Below are 16,729 nucleotides of genomic sequence, written 5' to 3'. Positions count from 1 at the left end.
TTTGTATAACTTGTGCGAAAAAAACAGAAGAGCTGCTGTTCATTTTAACAAGCTTCTGTAGGTGCTGTGATCCAGTAGTATTGTAAGGAGTAAGCAAATATATAAAGACAGTCTCCTGGAGTTACAAAATGACACTCTGGGTTTTGGAAAGAACAAATACGTATGTTAGTTTCATCAGTGTTTAAAAAATTATTGTTGTTACATAAAGCTACTGTGCAGTTGTTTTTCCTTTCAGTGTTAAGTATGGGATGCTGCGTAGTACAGCTTTCTTGTCTCTTAAACCAGCCCTTTTAAAATTAAAATATCTGTTTCCTTTTATCTTTCCTGGTTTTGAAGAGCCTTAGTTATAAGCACATGCAAAGTAAAGGTAGTATTAGCAAGAATTTACATATGCACCTCTAATACATATGCATATATATATATGTACATGTTATATGCCCTAAGTATAGGTGGATATGTATTGTGCATGCATATATATATGTGTGCATGTGCAATATTATATATAACTTCAGGTGAAGCTTTTTCTGGCAGCCTGAGTGAAAAGGGTGTGTAGTGCCTGCCTGGTTTGATTCAGGCAGTCTGCCAAGGTGAGTGCTGGAGCCGCTCTGACTGTGGCACTGGTGCCTGGAGTGCCTGTGGTGCTGTGAGAAGAATTGGGAGGCTCACTGAGTCACTCTGTCATGGCCAGGCACGTAAGTCTCTGCTGTGCCTTGCTTCTTTTTGAGTGGCAAACATGGATGTGTGGAGGGATGGTAAGGAATCACGTTTATGAAAAGCTTGTGCCTGTCTTTGTGTGTTACTGTGCATGTTTGTGCTGTTTTCCAGCCTGGTCTTCGGTACTGGTCATGCTTCAAGTTGGTTGTGTTAAGCACAGCTCAACAATGGGATTAGTCCCTGTGAGGTTAGGAGCAACACTTGATCTGAATGTAGGTTTTTTGTGGCTGTCTAAAAGGAAAATATTTATTTGTGTGCTTGAACGTGTTTTCTCAGGAGTTACAAGTTAGCGTTGTTCAGTCCTTACTCAGAACTGGTTTTGCAAACATTTATTTTTTACCATAAAATGCTCCCCTCCTAACTCCATGTGATGTGATGACAAGTCACAACATCATCTTGAAGACCAGATATATCTTTAAGAAGCTTGGCACTGCCTGCTTCTGATGAGATACTGGGAACAGATTACTTACCTGTTGAATCTTAGGTAGAGTTTTCTTGTTCCCTTTCTCTGAAGGGTGATTTGATTATCTCTGATATCTCAGCACTTTTCCCATTTATGGTTACATTCCAGTATTTCTGAATTGTTGGAATAGAAAAGGGAAACACTGGGTGTTAGGATGAACTTTCCAAACCCTGCTTTTGCTAAGAGCTCCGTGTAGGTAAATCTAGCACAGTTTCATTCAGTCCATTGCTTCTGGAGGACTCTTCCAGAGGGGCTGGGTAGTCTTCAAGAATTTCCATTTCACATCTGCCAGCTTTCTCCCACTTGCAGCGTCTTCTGTTTTCCATTTCCTCTGAGGCATTACGAGATGTTGTGTCAAGATGTCACCAGCAGTCTTTGATCAACATTGTATTCCAGTTTAGGAAAATTACCAGAGTTCACGTGCTTTGACCTGAATGTATTTGCTTATCAGAAGCTTCTCAAGCTTCAAAAGATACCCGCTTGTACAAAGTATATGAGTCAGCCTCAGGAATTTCCTCCTAGCCTCCAGCAATGTGTTAAACTGACACCTTGTCACTTGTTTTTTACCTCCCAGAACACTCTTGTGACACCTTGACCTAAATCTCAAACTTGCTCAACCCTGTGTTCCAGGGCATGAGCAATTTGAGAAGTACTTGATGTACCAGTGTCATGTTCTTATTGATGTAATCTAATTTGGATTAGTTCTGGATCCTTTAAGTCTTTAGGTTGTGTTGACTGTCAACACAATTCCAGTATTTGCTCATTTGGTAACATGTAGAAGGTGCTTCTCAGTGTCTGGGGGTGGGGGCTCTTTTGTATTGCAGATGCACATGAACCTGTGAGAGGAGGATGGTGGTAGCTGAGGGTAGACTCTGCTGCTTGTAGATGAGAGACTTTTCCATCTGCATACTTGCCCTGCCTCTGTGCGTTGTGGACACTGTAGGCTGCTGTGCTGCTCAGGATGGTATTTATGAAAATAAGCTCTTGAGGAGTCCCCCAGTTTGGTAGATGATTCACTGAATGGAAAATTCAGGGACTTGGCTTCTGTCCTTGGTTCTACTGTGAACTTAGATTAATGTTTGTTTTTAATAATAATTTAATGCCTTTTTTTAAACCTCTATTGAAGTAACTTTACCTTGTAGGGTCCCCATTTCTTTCTAGCTGTCTTTACATGTTTACATGCCAAATTTTAATGTCTATTGATTTTTGTGCTTGGTTAGAGCTGCTGCAGCAGTCTGAGTACTGTTATGTGAATGCTAAAGGTGACATACGTGTGTTGGCTTGCTGCTTGAATGACAAGTTGCTTTCCTACCAGGCTCCCGGTGTTCATCTATTTCTGTGGGATTTCTGCTCTGTCTCTTTCAAATTTTGGTGTCTGGGCTTCCTTAAAAGACGTCCTTAAAATATTGACTACTGTAAATTATTTTAAAACAGCAAAGAAGGTGAAGCTTAGACTAATGTCTCTTAAATCTTCAGGAATCACCACTCATAAATCTTCTTGGACAGACGAGCTCCCTTCCCTGGCAGCTTGTGGGCATTTCATCTTACCAAAGTATCATCAGTTACTGTAACAGCCACTATCCTCCCTCTGTGATCCTTGCTAAGGATGCTGCGTCTGAACTGATAGTGAAGCTCCTGAAAATCTCAGCAGGCTTTGGTGCATCTCTGGATAGTCACATCCACCTTGTAAGTTGAACTGGTTTTGCAGTGTCCCTGAGATGTTCTTGTCATTTGGAACGTTCTGCTTTTGTGTATTATAGAGCATGGAAAGAGTTAGATTTTTTTCTAATTGATTTGGATTTTGATTAACAGGATGCAACACTGAAGTGTGGAGCATACATTCGCCAGGTGGTTCAATTTCTCAGCACCTTAGAACAAAGTGGAAAGATTACTCTTGCAGTTTTGGAAGAAGAAATGTCCAAGTTGCTAGATGATGTAGTCATCTTTAATCCTCCAGGTTTGTGTTAAAGAAATCATTTTAAAGAAATTACTTTAAAGCTGTCAAGATTCTTTATTCTACTGCATGGATTGTTGAACATCTGTGGCTATGTAATTTCTTGCATTACTGTAATGTGTCCCTTATGGGCAGCAGGGCATGTTGCTTTGATGATCACAGTATCATTCAGCTTGAAAAAGACCTTTAAGATCATTGAGTCAAACTGTAAAAAATAGTATGTGTAGTTGGCATATTAGCACAAAACAAAAATATGAACATTACCCTATAGAGAGCTATCAAGAGTGACAGAACCAACAGAAAAAAATGGGTTATGTTGTGACTAAAACTGACCAATACACAGAAGCTTGAGGGATTGTTTTCTTTGCTGTCTAGTTTTTTAATGTTTTTAATTTTATTTTGCATTTGCATATTTTTTAAAAGGAAGGATGACACAAATACACTCTCTTGATCCAGAGGGATCAGATTCTAAGGAAGGTTTCTAAACTGTTTTGCAGTTGGGAAAACTGACTATACTGAAGTAGTGGAGTTAAATTGATGCATGCTAGAAGTATGGTGTGTCGACACCCACAGCATTTATATTGATCTCAATTTTAGTACTAGTACCATCCTGAGCTTCCTCTATCAGACTAAAACTGCAGGTAAAATCAGTCGTCTCGCTGTACTCTGCAGAAATACTTGTCAGGAGTTGTGTGTGTTCCTGTCCATAACCCACACAGACGTGCTAGCAAGAGTGAACAGAAAGTGTCTGAAAGTCTGCGGGAGTGATAACTGTCTCTCAGTACTTGTATTGTGGCTTGGAGAAGCTTTGTAGGACAGCACCATGGTCAGCAAAACTGTGACTTGAAGAGAGGTGAAGGTGAAGGCTTGCCTGTTGCTGCTGACATTCCTTGTAGCTGAGCAATTTTGGAGGAAACAGGAGCTGTGGTGTAAGAGGAGCAGTTCTGTTTCATGAATCCCTGGGCACACTGTGTTAAAAGGGCTGAAAGAGAGAATGCTCCGTGTTGCTCAACCAGACTGTGGAGTGTAGGAGGATCACTGATGCAGAGTGGCAGGAAAGGGGTGGTGTGAGGTTTGGAAGGGGCTGGTGGAGGTTTTTGGAAAAGTCTTGGGGGCAGTACCTTTTGCTGACAGCTGCTGGAGAGGAGAAAGCTGGGATTCTTCCATGGGCACTGCACCAGGACTTGTCCCAGGGGATTTTTTTTTTTTTTGAACAGAATGACTTCGTTTGGAAGGGACCTCCGGAGACATGTAATCCAACCTCCTCCTCAGATTATCCAGATTCCTCCTCAGCCAGGTCTAGCTTCAAAGTTAAATCAGGCTGTTAGGGCCTTGTCCAGTGAGCTTCCAAATAACAAAGAGGTCTCAACCTCTTTGGGCAGTGTTTTTCCAGTGATTAATCTCATTTTGTGCACAACTTCTCTTCATAACCAGTTGACATTTTTTCTTCTACAATGCCTGATATTGCTTGAAAATTTTCTTTTATAACAATGGTGGTGTAAAGGTCTACTCTGTAGTTAGACTTTCAAGAGCCAACCACAGGAGATGTTTGTGCTTTGAGGGCACTGTTAGAAGTGCCCATGCTAACATGTTCAGACAATGTCAAGAGGTGGTTTAAAAAAAAGTGTTCTGGGGCTGAAGGCTGGGATTAGCAGGAAATCTGGAATCCTGGAGATGCTTGAGGGGATTGCAACATTTCAGGGCTCATCTCGGTCATGTTTCAAATTGAATCATCTAAAATCTTGGTTGTTTCACTCTAAGCTCTGCTTTGTGTTTTAATACCCAAGTTTTCTTGGAGACTGCAAATGTGCTTTATCATTCAATTTATTTGCACTGCAGTCATGGTAAAAGACCCTAGGTGAAAGATGGACTCCAGTGTACTCTGATGTACAGTCTTATCAGCTGCCTCTGTTTAATGAATGATGAACTGTCTCATCAAGGGAAGAGGCTGCAAGGAACGGGTGTCTTACTGTAGTTTCATACAGACAAGAAATCGAGGTGTGTAATAAGCAAGAGGCTTTTCCAGGTATCTACAGAAAGCATTCAGTGATGAAGTTGAATTTGGGTTCTATTACCTGTTTACTGAAATGGCTCTCTTTATTTCTGACTTTTAGATATGGATCTCCAAACACGTCATATGGCTCTCAGCGGTCTCTTCACAGAAACGCTGATGATGATGAACAATTCTAGCGTTGCAACAGCTGAGTCACTACGGGGGAGCTTACGGAAGTGGATCGATGGCAGAGTGCATGGGTTGCTAGCAATGCCCCTTCTCACAGCAGCGTGTCAGAGCCTGGCCTCTGTGCGACACATGGCAGAGACGACAGAAGCCTGTATCACTGCTTACTTCAACGAAGGTAGGAGCCTGTCGTCCACTGCTGCTTGTCTCAAAAACCTTGGTCAGTCTTGGATGCCCATTAAATACAAATCATCTGGAATCCTTATAGCTTCACACTGCCCAGTACTGGAACTGGGCTTTAATCTGGCTTCTGTAATCAGAGCTCCTTTCTTTGTATCTCATGGCTCCTAACTGCCACACATACATGTGCCATAGTAACTAGATGTAGAAAAGTTACGTTACTGTGGATTGGGTTTTTCAGCTGCTCCAATTATGTATTTTCCTAAGAACTGTACCCATCTCAGTGAAAACTGATTTGCTCTGTGTAATAGTTGCCATTTTTCCAGCTAAAGGGGAGGACTTTTTTATTTAAAAAAAAAAAAATCATCCCAAGAGAACAAAACAGGTATTTGTCCCCCCCTGTAGTGTTCTGTAGGCTAATTTAAGAAAAAAATACTCTTGATTGGTAAAACTCTGAAATTCTGTGGTGTGGGGTCTTTTTGGTGTGGATGTGGTTTTTTGTTTGTTTTCTGTTATACGTAATCCTTGTGGAACTACATTTTGATTTCTTCCACATCCTGTGTGGTCAGATTGCAGAACACGTGACAGAAATATTTTAAATTCCATTGCTAAAATTTTCAAATTTAATTCTGACTGCATGCTGGGAAAATAGCTTGCCTTGACCTCCAGGAGGTGCCCTATGATAGTGGAGTCTTTCTTTTCTCTCCATCAGAGTTGCGTGACAAACTGATTACCTGAAAAACAGCTAAACCAGCTCAAAATTTGTAACTTTGAGGATCACAGTGAAGTAGTTCTATTTCTTAGGTTTTACTAAGTGCTGCTTTCTCATTCGCTCTTTGTTCTGTCCTTTTGGGTTTTTTTATAGATTGTCCTCACCACCAGGAGTTAGGCTGGGGCCCTATACTTGCCTCCCTCCAAGTTCCTGAGCTAACCATGGAAGAATTCCTGCAGGAGTGCCTGTCTTTAGGAAGCTACTTGACCCTGTATGTCTACCTGCTGCAGTGCCTAAACACTGACCAAACTTTTACCAATGAAATGAAAATCCTGCTAACCATTAGCAAATGGCTGGATCAAGTGTACCCAAGGTATGGAACTCAAGGCTTCTGAACACGCTTTGACTTTTAAATAAGACTATAGTTGTATAGCTGGTATAGTTAGGTGGCCAGGCTAATTAGGTTAATTTTACCAGGCTGCTGGATGAAAAGGCCAATCCTGTATCTACTCTTACAGAGTCTGCCCAATGACAGTGCCAACACTAATAGTTGTGGTTAAACATTAGAAGGAATTTTATTTACTTGAACACTGCTGGTGCAGTTTTGGTCAGTTCTCAGTCAGAGAAGCTTGATTTCAGTGGCAGCCTGGATTTGTGCTCAATTAAAATTACTTTAAGCAAACCCTAAATCAGTGTGGATTCCACTTTGCAGAATGTCCACTAGGTGGGATGAGTTATGTGCTAAATACTCAGTTTGACACTCCCAGAGACCTGGTATTCAAAGCTGCTTGGTGGAGACTGTCAGCAGCTCTGAACCAAATCTGAACCCAGCTTACTAGATAACAGGGTTCTGGGGGAAAAGGATGGGTAGCTTTGGGGTTAAAATGATAATACTTTGTACTTAAAGTATGTAACAGCTGTGCTTACAGTTGCTGCTGAAATTGCCAGAACATAGCAAACATGGTGAATATTTTTCCATATTAATGTTGATAGTGTTCATATTTGCTGTGAAAGAACCGTTTGGGAAAATGTACATTTCCACTGTTTCTTGAAATTCAAAAAATACTTACACTGTTGTAGGTACCATAGTAATTTGATTGCCAAAGTGCGAAGGAGACAGCAAAGCCACCAAAGACAGCAAATTCAATCTTGCTCTAAACATTGCAGCTGAAGGTGCCTGGGATGGGAAATGACTGGGCGGAGTAGTGTGAGGATAGTCTGATGCAGGAAACTCGTGCTGATGCTTTATGTGGAAAATCTGAGCTTGTTAACTTAAACTGCAAACTGTTTGGGGGAAGATTAAAAATATCATAGGGGGAACTTCACTTTGTGCTTTGCTCAACAAAAAACTTCAATGTTTCCTTTTCTAGAAGATCATATTAAAAGTCTAAATTGTTGTGGAAACAACAGCTAGTGCTTCCTAAAGTGTTTTATTGGCAAGTAAAAAAAAAAAAAAGAGTAGATACACAGCTTCATTCCTTTTATACCAAGTCTTAGACAAGTTTAAATCCACTTAGGGCTGCAATATCATTTATTCTCAGTTGTAAAGCTTAAAAGGAAACATTGTCCTCTTACGGGCCCTTAAAACGTGCTAGCTGATGTCTGTATCGAATCCATAACAATAGCAATTACAGCAGTATAATAACTGGTGGAATAGTATAGTTATGCTATCCTCATATAGTAAGATTAGCTGTCATTGATTAACCATCTGAATTCTTTGTGAGCCTGATGGGGATACAAACTTCTTAACCTATGGAGCTGACACTTCTTTTTTTAAACTTGTGTTTTGTTTTATTATTCTTTAAATCTTACCTAAAGCTCAGCAAAGGAAGAGGCGAAGCTGTTTCTTTGGTGGCATAAAGCCATGCAGTTATCCTTGATTCAGATGGAACAAGATGACACCGTTTTGATTGAATCTGTCATTCGGACACTGCTGTCAATCCAGGGCAGGCAGAGTCAGCTGGCTGAAGAGAGACTGACTTCTGGTATACTTGGTGCTATTGGGCTAGGCAGGAGGTCTCCTTTGTCACCCAGGTAAGAGTTCAAGGTGTGGTAAATTAATTGATTTGAGTTGTCATGGTAAAAAGAGGTGTAGACTGGATCCAGACTGCACAGTACAATGTCGGAAGATGTTCTGAAGCCATGCTGTCCCCAGATCTATAAAGTTGTTTGGGCCCATCACAGAAAAAAAGGTAGTGAGTGTTTTAATCTAGTTAAGAAATGAATGTGAACTTCTGCTAAGTTTGTGGTGGAAAATGAAAGAAAATGCAGTTGTGATTCCGGCTTAGTGTCGATCTCCAGCGAAGTTTGCAGGGAGACTGTTTGTTAGGGGAAGGTTACTTTCACCTGGTCTGTAGAATGTTCTAGTTGACCTCACAAGAGCTTTGTATGATCGCATGCATGTTGTGTTTTCCATCTTAATCTTGTGATGTTGGAAATATTAGGAGAAGCTCAAAGAAGTATGCACTTGCTTGTTACTCACTTTACCCTTCAAAGAGAGACACCAGGTTTGGTTGTTAGGTATTAAAATCAAGTTCACCATGGAAAGAATGCCAAGAAGAAATACGTAAATGTTTGTGGAACACCAGTTCAATACAGTACCTAAACATAACTTTGTGTTTATAAAGACCTTCTGGGATGCAATCCTGTAGAAATCGCTCTGAAATCTTAGTCTTGTGCAACTCATCCTTTGATTTGGGTGATAAGAATGTCTCAAAGGCTGTGAAATGAAGGAGTATTTCAGATGTGACCTGAAGGCTTCAGCTAAGCTTGGAATAGATGTAATATTTCATATGTATGGTGTTTTATTATCCTCTAGTATGTATGCTATGCTATTATCTATGTATTAAAGTGATTTATTTGTTTTCTAATGCATTGGGAAAAGTTCTCTAAAGCCTTTACTATGTTCCTCATGCAAGAAATATCTCACAGGATACAACTTCGAGTTTATCTGCTGTTGAGGACTTGCAAATTTGATATCACCTTCTCTCTCTGTCCTTTTCCCCTGTGCAAGGTTTCGGGTGGTTGCCCGCAGTTTGTCTGCCTTCCTCTTGGTGCAGATTCCTGGAGAGAGTCAAGTCCGCCTGAAAGTGGGGTCAGAGCCAAAGCTGTCGCAGAAGGCCCAGCAGGTAGTGTGTGCCAGTTGCCGGCTTCTTGACATGCCCTCTTTGTCTGCTTGCTCAGCTTGTGGGCTGGAGCTTGTAAGAGTCACTGCAAGCATTTCTTCAGGATAAATTCTGCTCTCAACTCGTTGGTTTTATTCAGTGCTGAATGCCCTCGATCTTTTTTTGCTACTGCTTTACCCCTGGCTCTAAATTCTGAATTTCAAAAATAGCTTGTTGCTCTCATTTGTCTTCTCAGGGAAGGGGGTGTATCCCAAACGTGTACACTATTTTGTTAAACATCAAAACACCGTCTTGGAATTTGCCAGAGAGTAGGCCAGGTGATGATGCGAGTGTGTCTGAGCCCTAACCTAAAGTGATCCTAGGTAAAACTGTTCAAACAGTGTTCTGTATTAATATGAAGGCATCAGTTTCTAATCTTATCTACTGTTAAGGGTGTCTGTAAACCCTGAGTTCAGAAACTTTGGAACATAACAGGTAGAAGGGATTTCAAACAAACAGGAAGAAACAGTGCTGCTGTGATTGCACTGCTTTTCAGTGATAAAGCAGGACTACATTCACACTAACATTGGTATATGTGAGATGAGGGCTTAAAAGCCCTGTGGCAAAGAAACATTCCTCCTTTAGCATGTACACTGACCATGTTGTTTCAGTAAGTGCATGAGAAGAGGAAGTAGTTGATGAGAAACCAAAGCAGAGTAACTTACTTAGTACAACTTGTTTCTCTTCTCTAGAAAACGAATGAAACTTCTTCAGACATTTCCAACATTTGACCTGGCTGGTGCTGGCAGCATAGGCTCTTTTACATATAATTTCTAACTTGAAGTTGTCATTGTAATTTTATTAATGGGAGCAAAATAATACTTTTAGGAAAGTCAAGATGTTCATAAGAACAACCCGAAGTGAATAGTTGTGTGTTGCAATTTGTAGTTCAGTGTAATTTCCTTGAAACCATGTCTTGAGTTCGTGAAGTAAATATTTGACAAAATTTGGGTTACAGAATCCGAAAAAGCCTTGATAGGGCAGTTGTTGTGTTGATCTCTGGGAGAGAACAGCTTGAAAAATGAGTTGACTTGAAACACTGTTATGTGATTGTATTTTACAAATGTTTTGTTCCAAATACTCCAGATTCTCTAGTAGATAAGGAACTTGTAGTGGAATTGTGCGTATGGTGGCTCATGAACTGATTTGTTACGGACCACAGTACACACAGCTAACAGAATTTTCCCTTGTATCTATAGGCACTGAATGCTCTTGAATCTATGGCATCGAACAAACAATATATGGATTATCAAGAGCAGCTCTCCCAGGCTTCCCAGTTCATCAAGCACCCAGAACATTGTCTTCGAGATGGCAATAATCTCTTGGCTCTCCTTATTAACACTCTGTACCCAGAAGTGCATTATTTGGACAGCATACGATAGCAGCACTGATCTTGCAGAATAACACTGATTACTCTGGTTTACATATAACGTTGTTATTGCACAAGTAATTTTTGCCTTCAGAGTTCCACTTTAATTATGTCAGAAGTGTGAATGGGAACTGCACACTGGCAAATTTTTCTCCTCTGAGGTTTTCTTTCTTTTCTTTTGACTTGTAGGCCTGTGGAATTAGTTTTTTGTTGACTGAGAACACCTGAATATCTTCCTGTGTATGGTGCACATCTGAGAGGAGGATACCTGGGGATAAGTGTACAAATCATTACACAGCACAGCTCATCCTGTAGCATCTTAAGTTTTTGCTTTGTACCTTTTTTTATTTTCCAATGTGTCATCACTCCGGCCAGTTCAAAGTGGGTGGGGGATTGTGTGTGAAAGAGGTTTTGGCTTTCTTAACCAGGATACCTCTGAATCTTATAGGAGTGTGTGCCTGGATGTCTAGGAAATCCCTGTATTTGGATTAAATTTTGACTTTTTTTTTGTTATCCCACAGAAATCAGTAGTTGCAAGGCATGCCTACAATCTTCTCCCGCTTCTGTAAATACGAACTAAAATTTGAACTAAAGAACTTGGTTTTTTTCTATTTTCTAAATATTAGTGAGTCTGCATCAATATTGCTTGATTAAATTCAAGTAACTTCTAGCCAAGTTCTTTTTGAGCCAGGTGTTTTAAATCCAGAGACACATTTTCTGGATCCCCAGTGTCTGGGAGGGGAACAGTCAGTTATGTTCATGTTGGATAGGATTCCTTAATTTTGAAACTCTGGTGGTTTAGGAAATACTGATTTAATAGGTGGACACCCACCACTTAAGTTTATTCTTTTCTGCTTAGCTAGGCATGACACGACAGGATTTTAGATGACACTGTGAAGAAGTATTTCTTGTATTGAATTTGGTGATCACTTGTTAAAATTCTGTTGCCAAAGTGTGAACCCTGAGCCAGTAAATCTTTTGCTTCAGCTGAATGATCACTGGTTTTGTTGCCTTGTCTGATCATAAGATGCACTTTTGTTCAGGGAAAACAGAAGGTGAGTTTCCCCACTTGCTCATCTAACTTTGTCCCTTTTATCACTGATCTGTTTGAGGTGGCCCAAGGTCCTGTAGTCCCAAACTGTACACCTCTATGAAGGAACAATGATCGCTTCTTCTCTTCCTCCATTAATTGTGCCTTTCTGTTTATAACATGGTTACACGTTAAACATTAATTCTGGTCACTAGGGGAAGGAAATGTGCTACCTACTGTCTGGTCAATAATGCTTTGAAGTGTTGCTCTTAATTGTGGTTCTGGTGCTGGAGAACAAATCACCTTTGTCTTGACAGATTCTGCTAACTATGCCAGCTGGGTCATTAGATCACCATCATCTTAATGTGGTCTTAGAGTTCTTTGCTCTATCTGCGAGCCTATAAATATATATACATATGTACATCCCTCTGTATATTAACCAGATATCAGTGCAGCATGTTTTTTAACAGGCTGTTTTGGAAAATCTATGTCTGGAAGAATACATTCTGCTGCTTTTTGCGCCCCCCCCCCCCCCCCCCCCCCAACTTAAAAGCACTGGTTTTATTAGATTCAGTGTTATTGATCAGTTGCATAAAAATGTGAAAAAGTCAGAAATACGTGTTTGACATGCACTTTTGAAATGAGATATTGTTTCAGCTGTTGAGTTTTTACAAATGTATTTATAACATGCTATGTCTGCAAAGACCATGCGAAATAAAAATGAAAAATCAAGTAACTTGTGACAAACACCGTGATATTTTCACCTTGCTAGAAGAATCCACATCAGATAATACAAAAATGTTCTTGGAGAGGAGAGTATGATGGGGGAATGCCACGCAGTTGCTCAGTTGATGAAGTTCTGGAGACTCTTCTCTTTGACATCTGGGAGGTAACATGTGTGTGACAACAGCCTGTCTTTGTGCCCAGAGCCCAGGAGAAAGCTCATCTGTGTAATGGCAGAAATAATGATTCTCTGTCCTGATGAAATCCCCCAAACCTCTGTGGTAATGTGACTGCAGGGAGATATACTGGTTCTGTTCTTCCAGCACTCTCACAACTGACCCAGACTGTGGAATTTGGTATTTACCCCAAATGAGGGGAAAGCTGGTAGTGTGGAGGGAAATAAAAAACTCTGCCTCCAGTGCTGGTGGTGTAGCACTCTTGCTGAGGGCTTTGCTGGTGAGCAGGGCCAGGCCAGGCTGGGGTCACCCCTGTCAGCAAACCCCACTGGCACCCATTATCATGTCCATTTGTCTTGACCATTGAAACAGCTTCTTTAATAACTTACTGCTTAAAATGTAATAGAAGTAGTGCTGTTGACTTTTTTCCCATTCCTCAGTCTACTAATTGTGATGAAAATTTATTTGTTTTATCATGGTTGAAACACTCTATTGAATAATACTATGGTAGGTCCTCAGGAGTAGGGAGAATTAGCTGTGAGCTATTGCTTTTTGCTGTGTCACCCACAAACCAATCTTCTGGCTTCTTAGTGAGCATGGTAGGGGTAGGAGTCTGAACCAGCACTTTACTCGCATACAGGGGAGCACTTTTAGGAACTAACAGATCCACTGGCAGTTCTCTGTCACAGATGTGAATTTGAGCTTGGGGTCTTATTCTTCAAATGGTGCCCAACAGATTGACTTTTTGTTTCTTCTAGTTTTACTGGAAAGAGTTTCACGTTCCCAGCATCTCCTACCCTAAACTGCAGTGTTCTTGTTCACGTCATAAATGTATCCAGGTAATCTCAGAAGGAAAACTGAGTTTTGTGTTGTGTTTAGCATTGTAGATTGAAGTGGAAAGAGATGAAATTGGAATGTCAGGTACTTAATAACAAATGTGCCCTTTGGGTAATCCCTGCAGTTTAGCTGGAGAATGAATATCTGTGGCTTTTTGAATGTTTGACTTGCACAGCAGTTGTTGCATCGGGATGAATTGTTGCCTGTGGATTGCAGCTGAAGTATTTATTAAGGAAATAAGGCCAAATAGGGAAATGGACATCACAGCTGAATGTGGCATTAACTTAAGTCAGTGGTATGAAAAAACAGAAGATTCATGAAACGTGCAATCAGTGCTTGCTAGGCAGGCTGACTAGAGCATCCCGTGGGGGCCGTGGTGGTGTGCTGGTGGGAGTTAGAGGTGTTTATTCTGGAAGCTAAAGTGTTCAACAGAGCAATGGCCAAACCCTGACTATGCATAAACTGGGGGGAAAGAAGGGGAGGAACTGGAACACACTTGTCAGGCCAAATGAGGTCAGTACTAGAAACCACCTGGCGTGTGCCCTGCTGTCTTTTGTCCTTCCAGTATATCCTGGTCTGAGTACGTGGTTTGAGTCCCCTGTGAGGACCAGGGCCTGCCAACATGGAGATTCTTCCTTACGTACCTCCTGGGCCTGCAGTGGACACCCACCACACCATCACCCGTGTCTGTTGGCCTGCTAATGCTGACCTGTAAGCTCTCAGCTGGCTCATCATCCAGCCCGACCAGTGCCCTCTGCCTTCCCGCTGTGCTCTCATATAAAGGACAGTTCCTCATCCTTGCTGTCCCAGCTTGTCTCAGAATCACAGAATCATTCAGGTTGGAAAAGACCCTTGGGATCATCGAGTCCAACCATCAGCCCTACTCTACAAAGTTCTCCCCTACACCACATCCCCCAACAGCTCATCTAAAAGGCCCTTAAACACCCTGGGCAGCCTATTCCACTGTCTGACCACTCTTTCTGGGAAAAATTTTTGTCCTTCCTGAAGGAAGCACTCCAGGCTTGTGAGGTGTCCCACAGCATCCCCATCACCCCGGTGAGATTGGAGCCCTTCAACTGCACGTGGACCTCTTAATTCCTCCTGCTTGTTCCCCCACTTGAGAGGCACCTGGTTGTGCTGATTTCTCAGAAAAGGTACGAGGGCTTTCGTAGAGGTAGTAGGAGAGCAACACTGAGAGCAGACTCTTCCCACTGAAGATCTATCTTGCAGGGGTTTGGATGGGTTAAAGAGGTCCCTCACTCGGGAGAGGGGCAGGGCTCAGGCCAGCTCATTTCTGTGCCTTTCCTAGTATCCAGGGGTGTGGTGGGTTCCTGTACCTGCACATTCTTGTTCTCCCATTTGCTGCACTAATGTGGGCTGTGCGCTGGAAGCTGAGTAAAAGTCAAACAGTGCCAATCCGTGAGTTTCCTCACATCTAAATTGCTGCAGCAATTTTGTGACGTGTTTGCTGGCAGCGCTCTGAGCGTAGGGTGCTTCCCAGGTGGTTTTGGGGCACGAGGTCTGATGCTTCCATTTGGACCCAAACTACTTGAGTTAAAGAAGTAGTTTTCAAGAGTAAAATCCTGTAAACCAAGCCTCAATCCCATACACAGGTAGAAATGGGTTCTCATTGCTCTAACGTATGTTTACAAATCATAAGGGCTCAGAAATTCAATTCAGTTTGTCCAGTTAACATTTCTGAGGTCTCTTTCTTCCTGTGACACCTGTGAAACAACTTACTGGTCTATGACTACGCTGTCTGCTATAAATTCCTTCTTCTCTTTGCATGTCTTCCTATTTTTATTAAACCTGGCTTTGCCACTGCTGGGATTTAGAAGATCAGGTTCAAGTATTTCCTTGCATTTATTTTTTTCTTTATTTTTTTTCCTTGTTATCCTGGCCAAGTTATCTAAAATTGTGCTTTAGTTTCCCAGTGCAGATGTTATGAAGAGGTGAATTTTTAAAATGATAATTCCCAGGCTGGGGCTGAGCTTGCAGGCAGGACCACAGGCTTGATGGTAATTCAGTAGCAGCTTGGGCTCCCGGCCAGTGGTGGTTGTTACCAGAAAGCAGGATTGTTAGGAGAAGAGTTTTGGAGCTGTTGCACCGGAATGGTTGCACAGAGCATTGAATCCCGTGACACAAACCTGAAAGCAGGTTCTTGTCACTTCTCTTTTCATTCCTTCTCCTCATCCTCTATGCCAGCCTGTCGCTCTTCACAGCCCTCCCCTGGACCTGCCTGACCAAGACTCCAGGTTGACTTGCATCGTCATGTACCATAAGCTGGGTCTATTCACCTGGTTTTGGAGCACGTTCATGGTTGGGTTAGAGACTTGTCTCTGGATGGCCAGTGACTTTGTAGTAGTGACTTCATCTTGGAAGAATGTCAGAGATGGGTAGTCAGGCCTTAAAGGAACTTTTTCATGTAACAGAGATGGAAGCTTAAGAAAGCATTTTCTTTGGCTTTTTTTTAAGAAAAAAAGCCAATTTTGTTTATTAGAACACTTTCACAGCATATTTTATCACAAAGCTCTGAGATTCTGCTCACTTGCACACATGGGCACTAGGAGCTGCAGGAGAGTTACAATACAGACCACCCTTTACATGTCTTGCTTTCAGCTCTACCAGCTTTTGGAAATCCTCTTTTCCTTTTTGCTTGGAGTTCTCTAGAAAGTTAAGATTTCCTTTAACCTCTTAAATAAGGAGTTAAGGAGTAATAATAACAACAAAAACCACAGCAGAAATTCCAGTAGTGCTTTTTTTCACAGCTGGTATTTAAAACACAAAAATAGTTCACTTGCTGGCCCTAGCAAGCTGCATGTGGTTTGACAAGTGGAGTGGTGAGAACCGCTTTGTGAAGTAACATTTGAAAAATGCCAAAGCAAAAAGATGTGAGAGAATGGTAGACTGTTATCTGCTTGCTAAACACTATCTGACACAGGCTAAAACCACAGAGGCTGGTTAGAACTGACATCCTGTGTAGATCCTCTTCTGCTCTTCCAGCTCCATCCCTCTTTGTTTTCTCTTTTCTTTCTTCTGTTTTCCCTTTAAGGGCTTGTCTTGCTTGTAAGCAGCAGCAAGGGATGGAAGTCATGCACCTGCAGGCCTGTTTGACCTTGAGTGCATCAGTCAACGTCAGTCTTGTGTTCACTGGGAAAAGGCACCCTTGTACAGGGAGGATGGGAATTTGAACCGTGCAAGTGGGTGTGGATGAGACCGCCCAGGTCC

General features: G+C 41.7%; 1 protein-coding gene across 5 annotated transcripts in view; it reads left to right on the top strand.

Annotated features, from left to right (window-relative positions):
• EPG5 (ectopic P-granules 5 autophagy tethering factor) overlaps positions 1 to 12,500 on the top strand; it is a 68,649-nt gene extending 56,149 nt beyond the window's left edge. For 3 of the 5 annotated variants that reach the window (XM_074855188.1, XM_074855187.1, XM_074855191.1), the window contains 7 exons: positions 2,654 to 2,863; positions 2,990 to 3,134; positions 5,246 to 5,488; positions 6,356 to 6,575; positions 8,021 to 8,236; positions 9,216 to 9,330; positions 10,566 to 12,500. In XM_074855188.1, coding sequence (XP_074711289.1) covers positions 2,654 to 2,863; positions 2,990 to 3,134; positions 5,246 to 5,488; positions 6,356 to 6,575; positions 8,021 to 8,236; positions 9,216 to 9,330; positions 10,566 to 10,748 — 1,332 coding nt within the window. In that variant the 3' untranslated portion in view covers positions 10,749 to 12,500. Of the gene's footprint in view, positions 1 to 2,653; positions 2,864 to 2,989; positions 3,135 to 4,970; positions 5,103 to 5,245; positions 5,489 to 6,355; positions 6,576 to 7,282; positions 7,376 to 8,020; positions 8,237 to 9,215; positions 9,331 to 10,565 lie in introns of those variants that run through there. The other 2 variants (XM_074855189.1, XM_074855190.1) reach the window with 2 other exon arrangements.
• Positions 12,501 to 16,729: the final 4,229 nt, after the last annotated feature.

Source organism: Strix uralensis, chromosome Z (genome assembly GCF_047716275.1).
Source record: "Strix uralensis isolate ZFMK-TIS-50842 chromosome Z, bStrUra1, whole genome shotgun sequence".
Classification (NCBI taxonomy): Eukaryota; Metazoa; Chordata; class Aves; order Strigiformes; family Strigidae; genus Strix; species Strix uralensis.
This window is presented reverse-complemented; position numbering and strand designations above follow the sequence as displayed.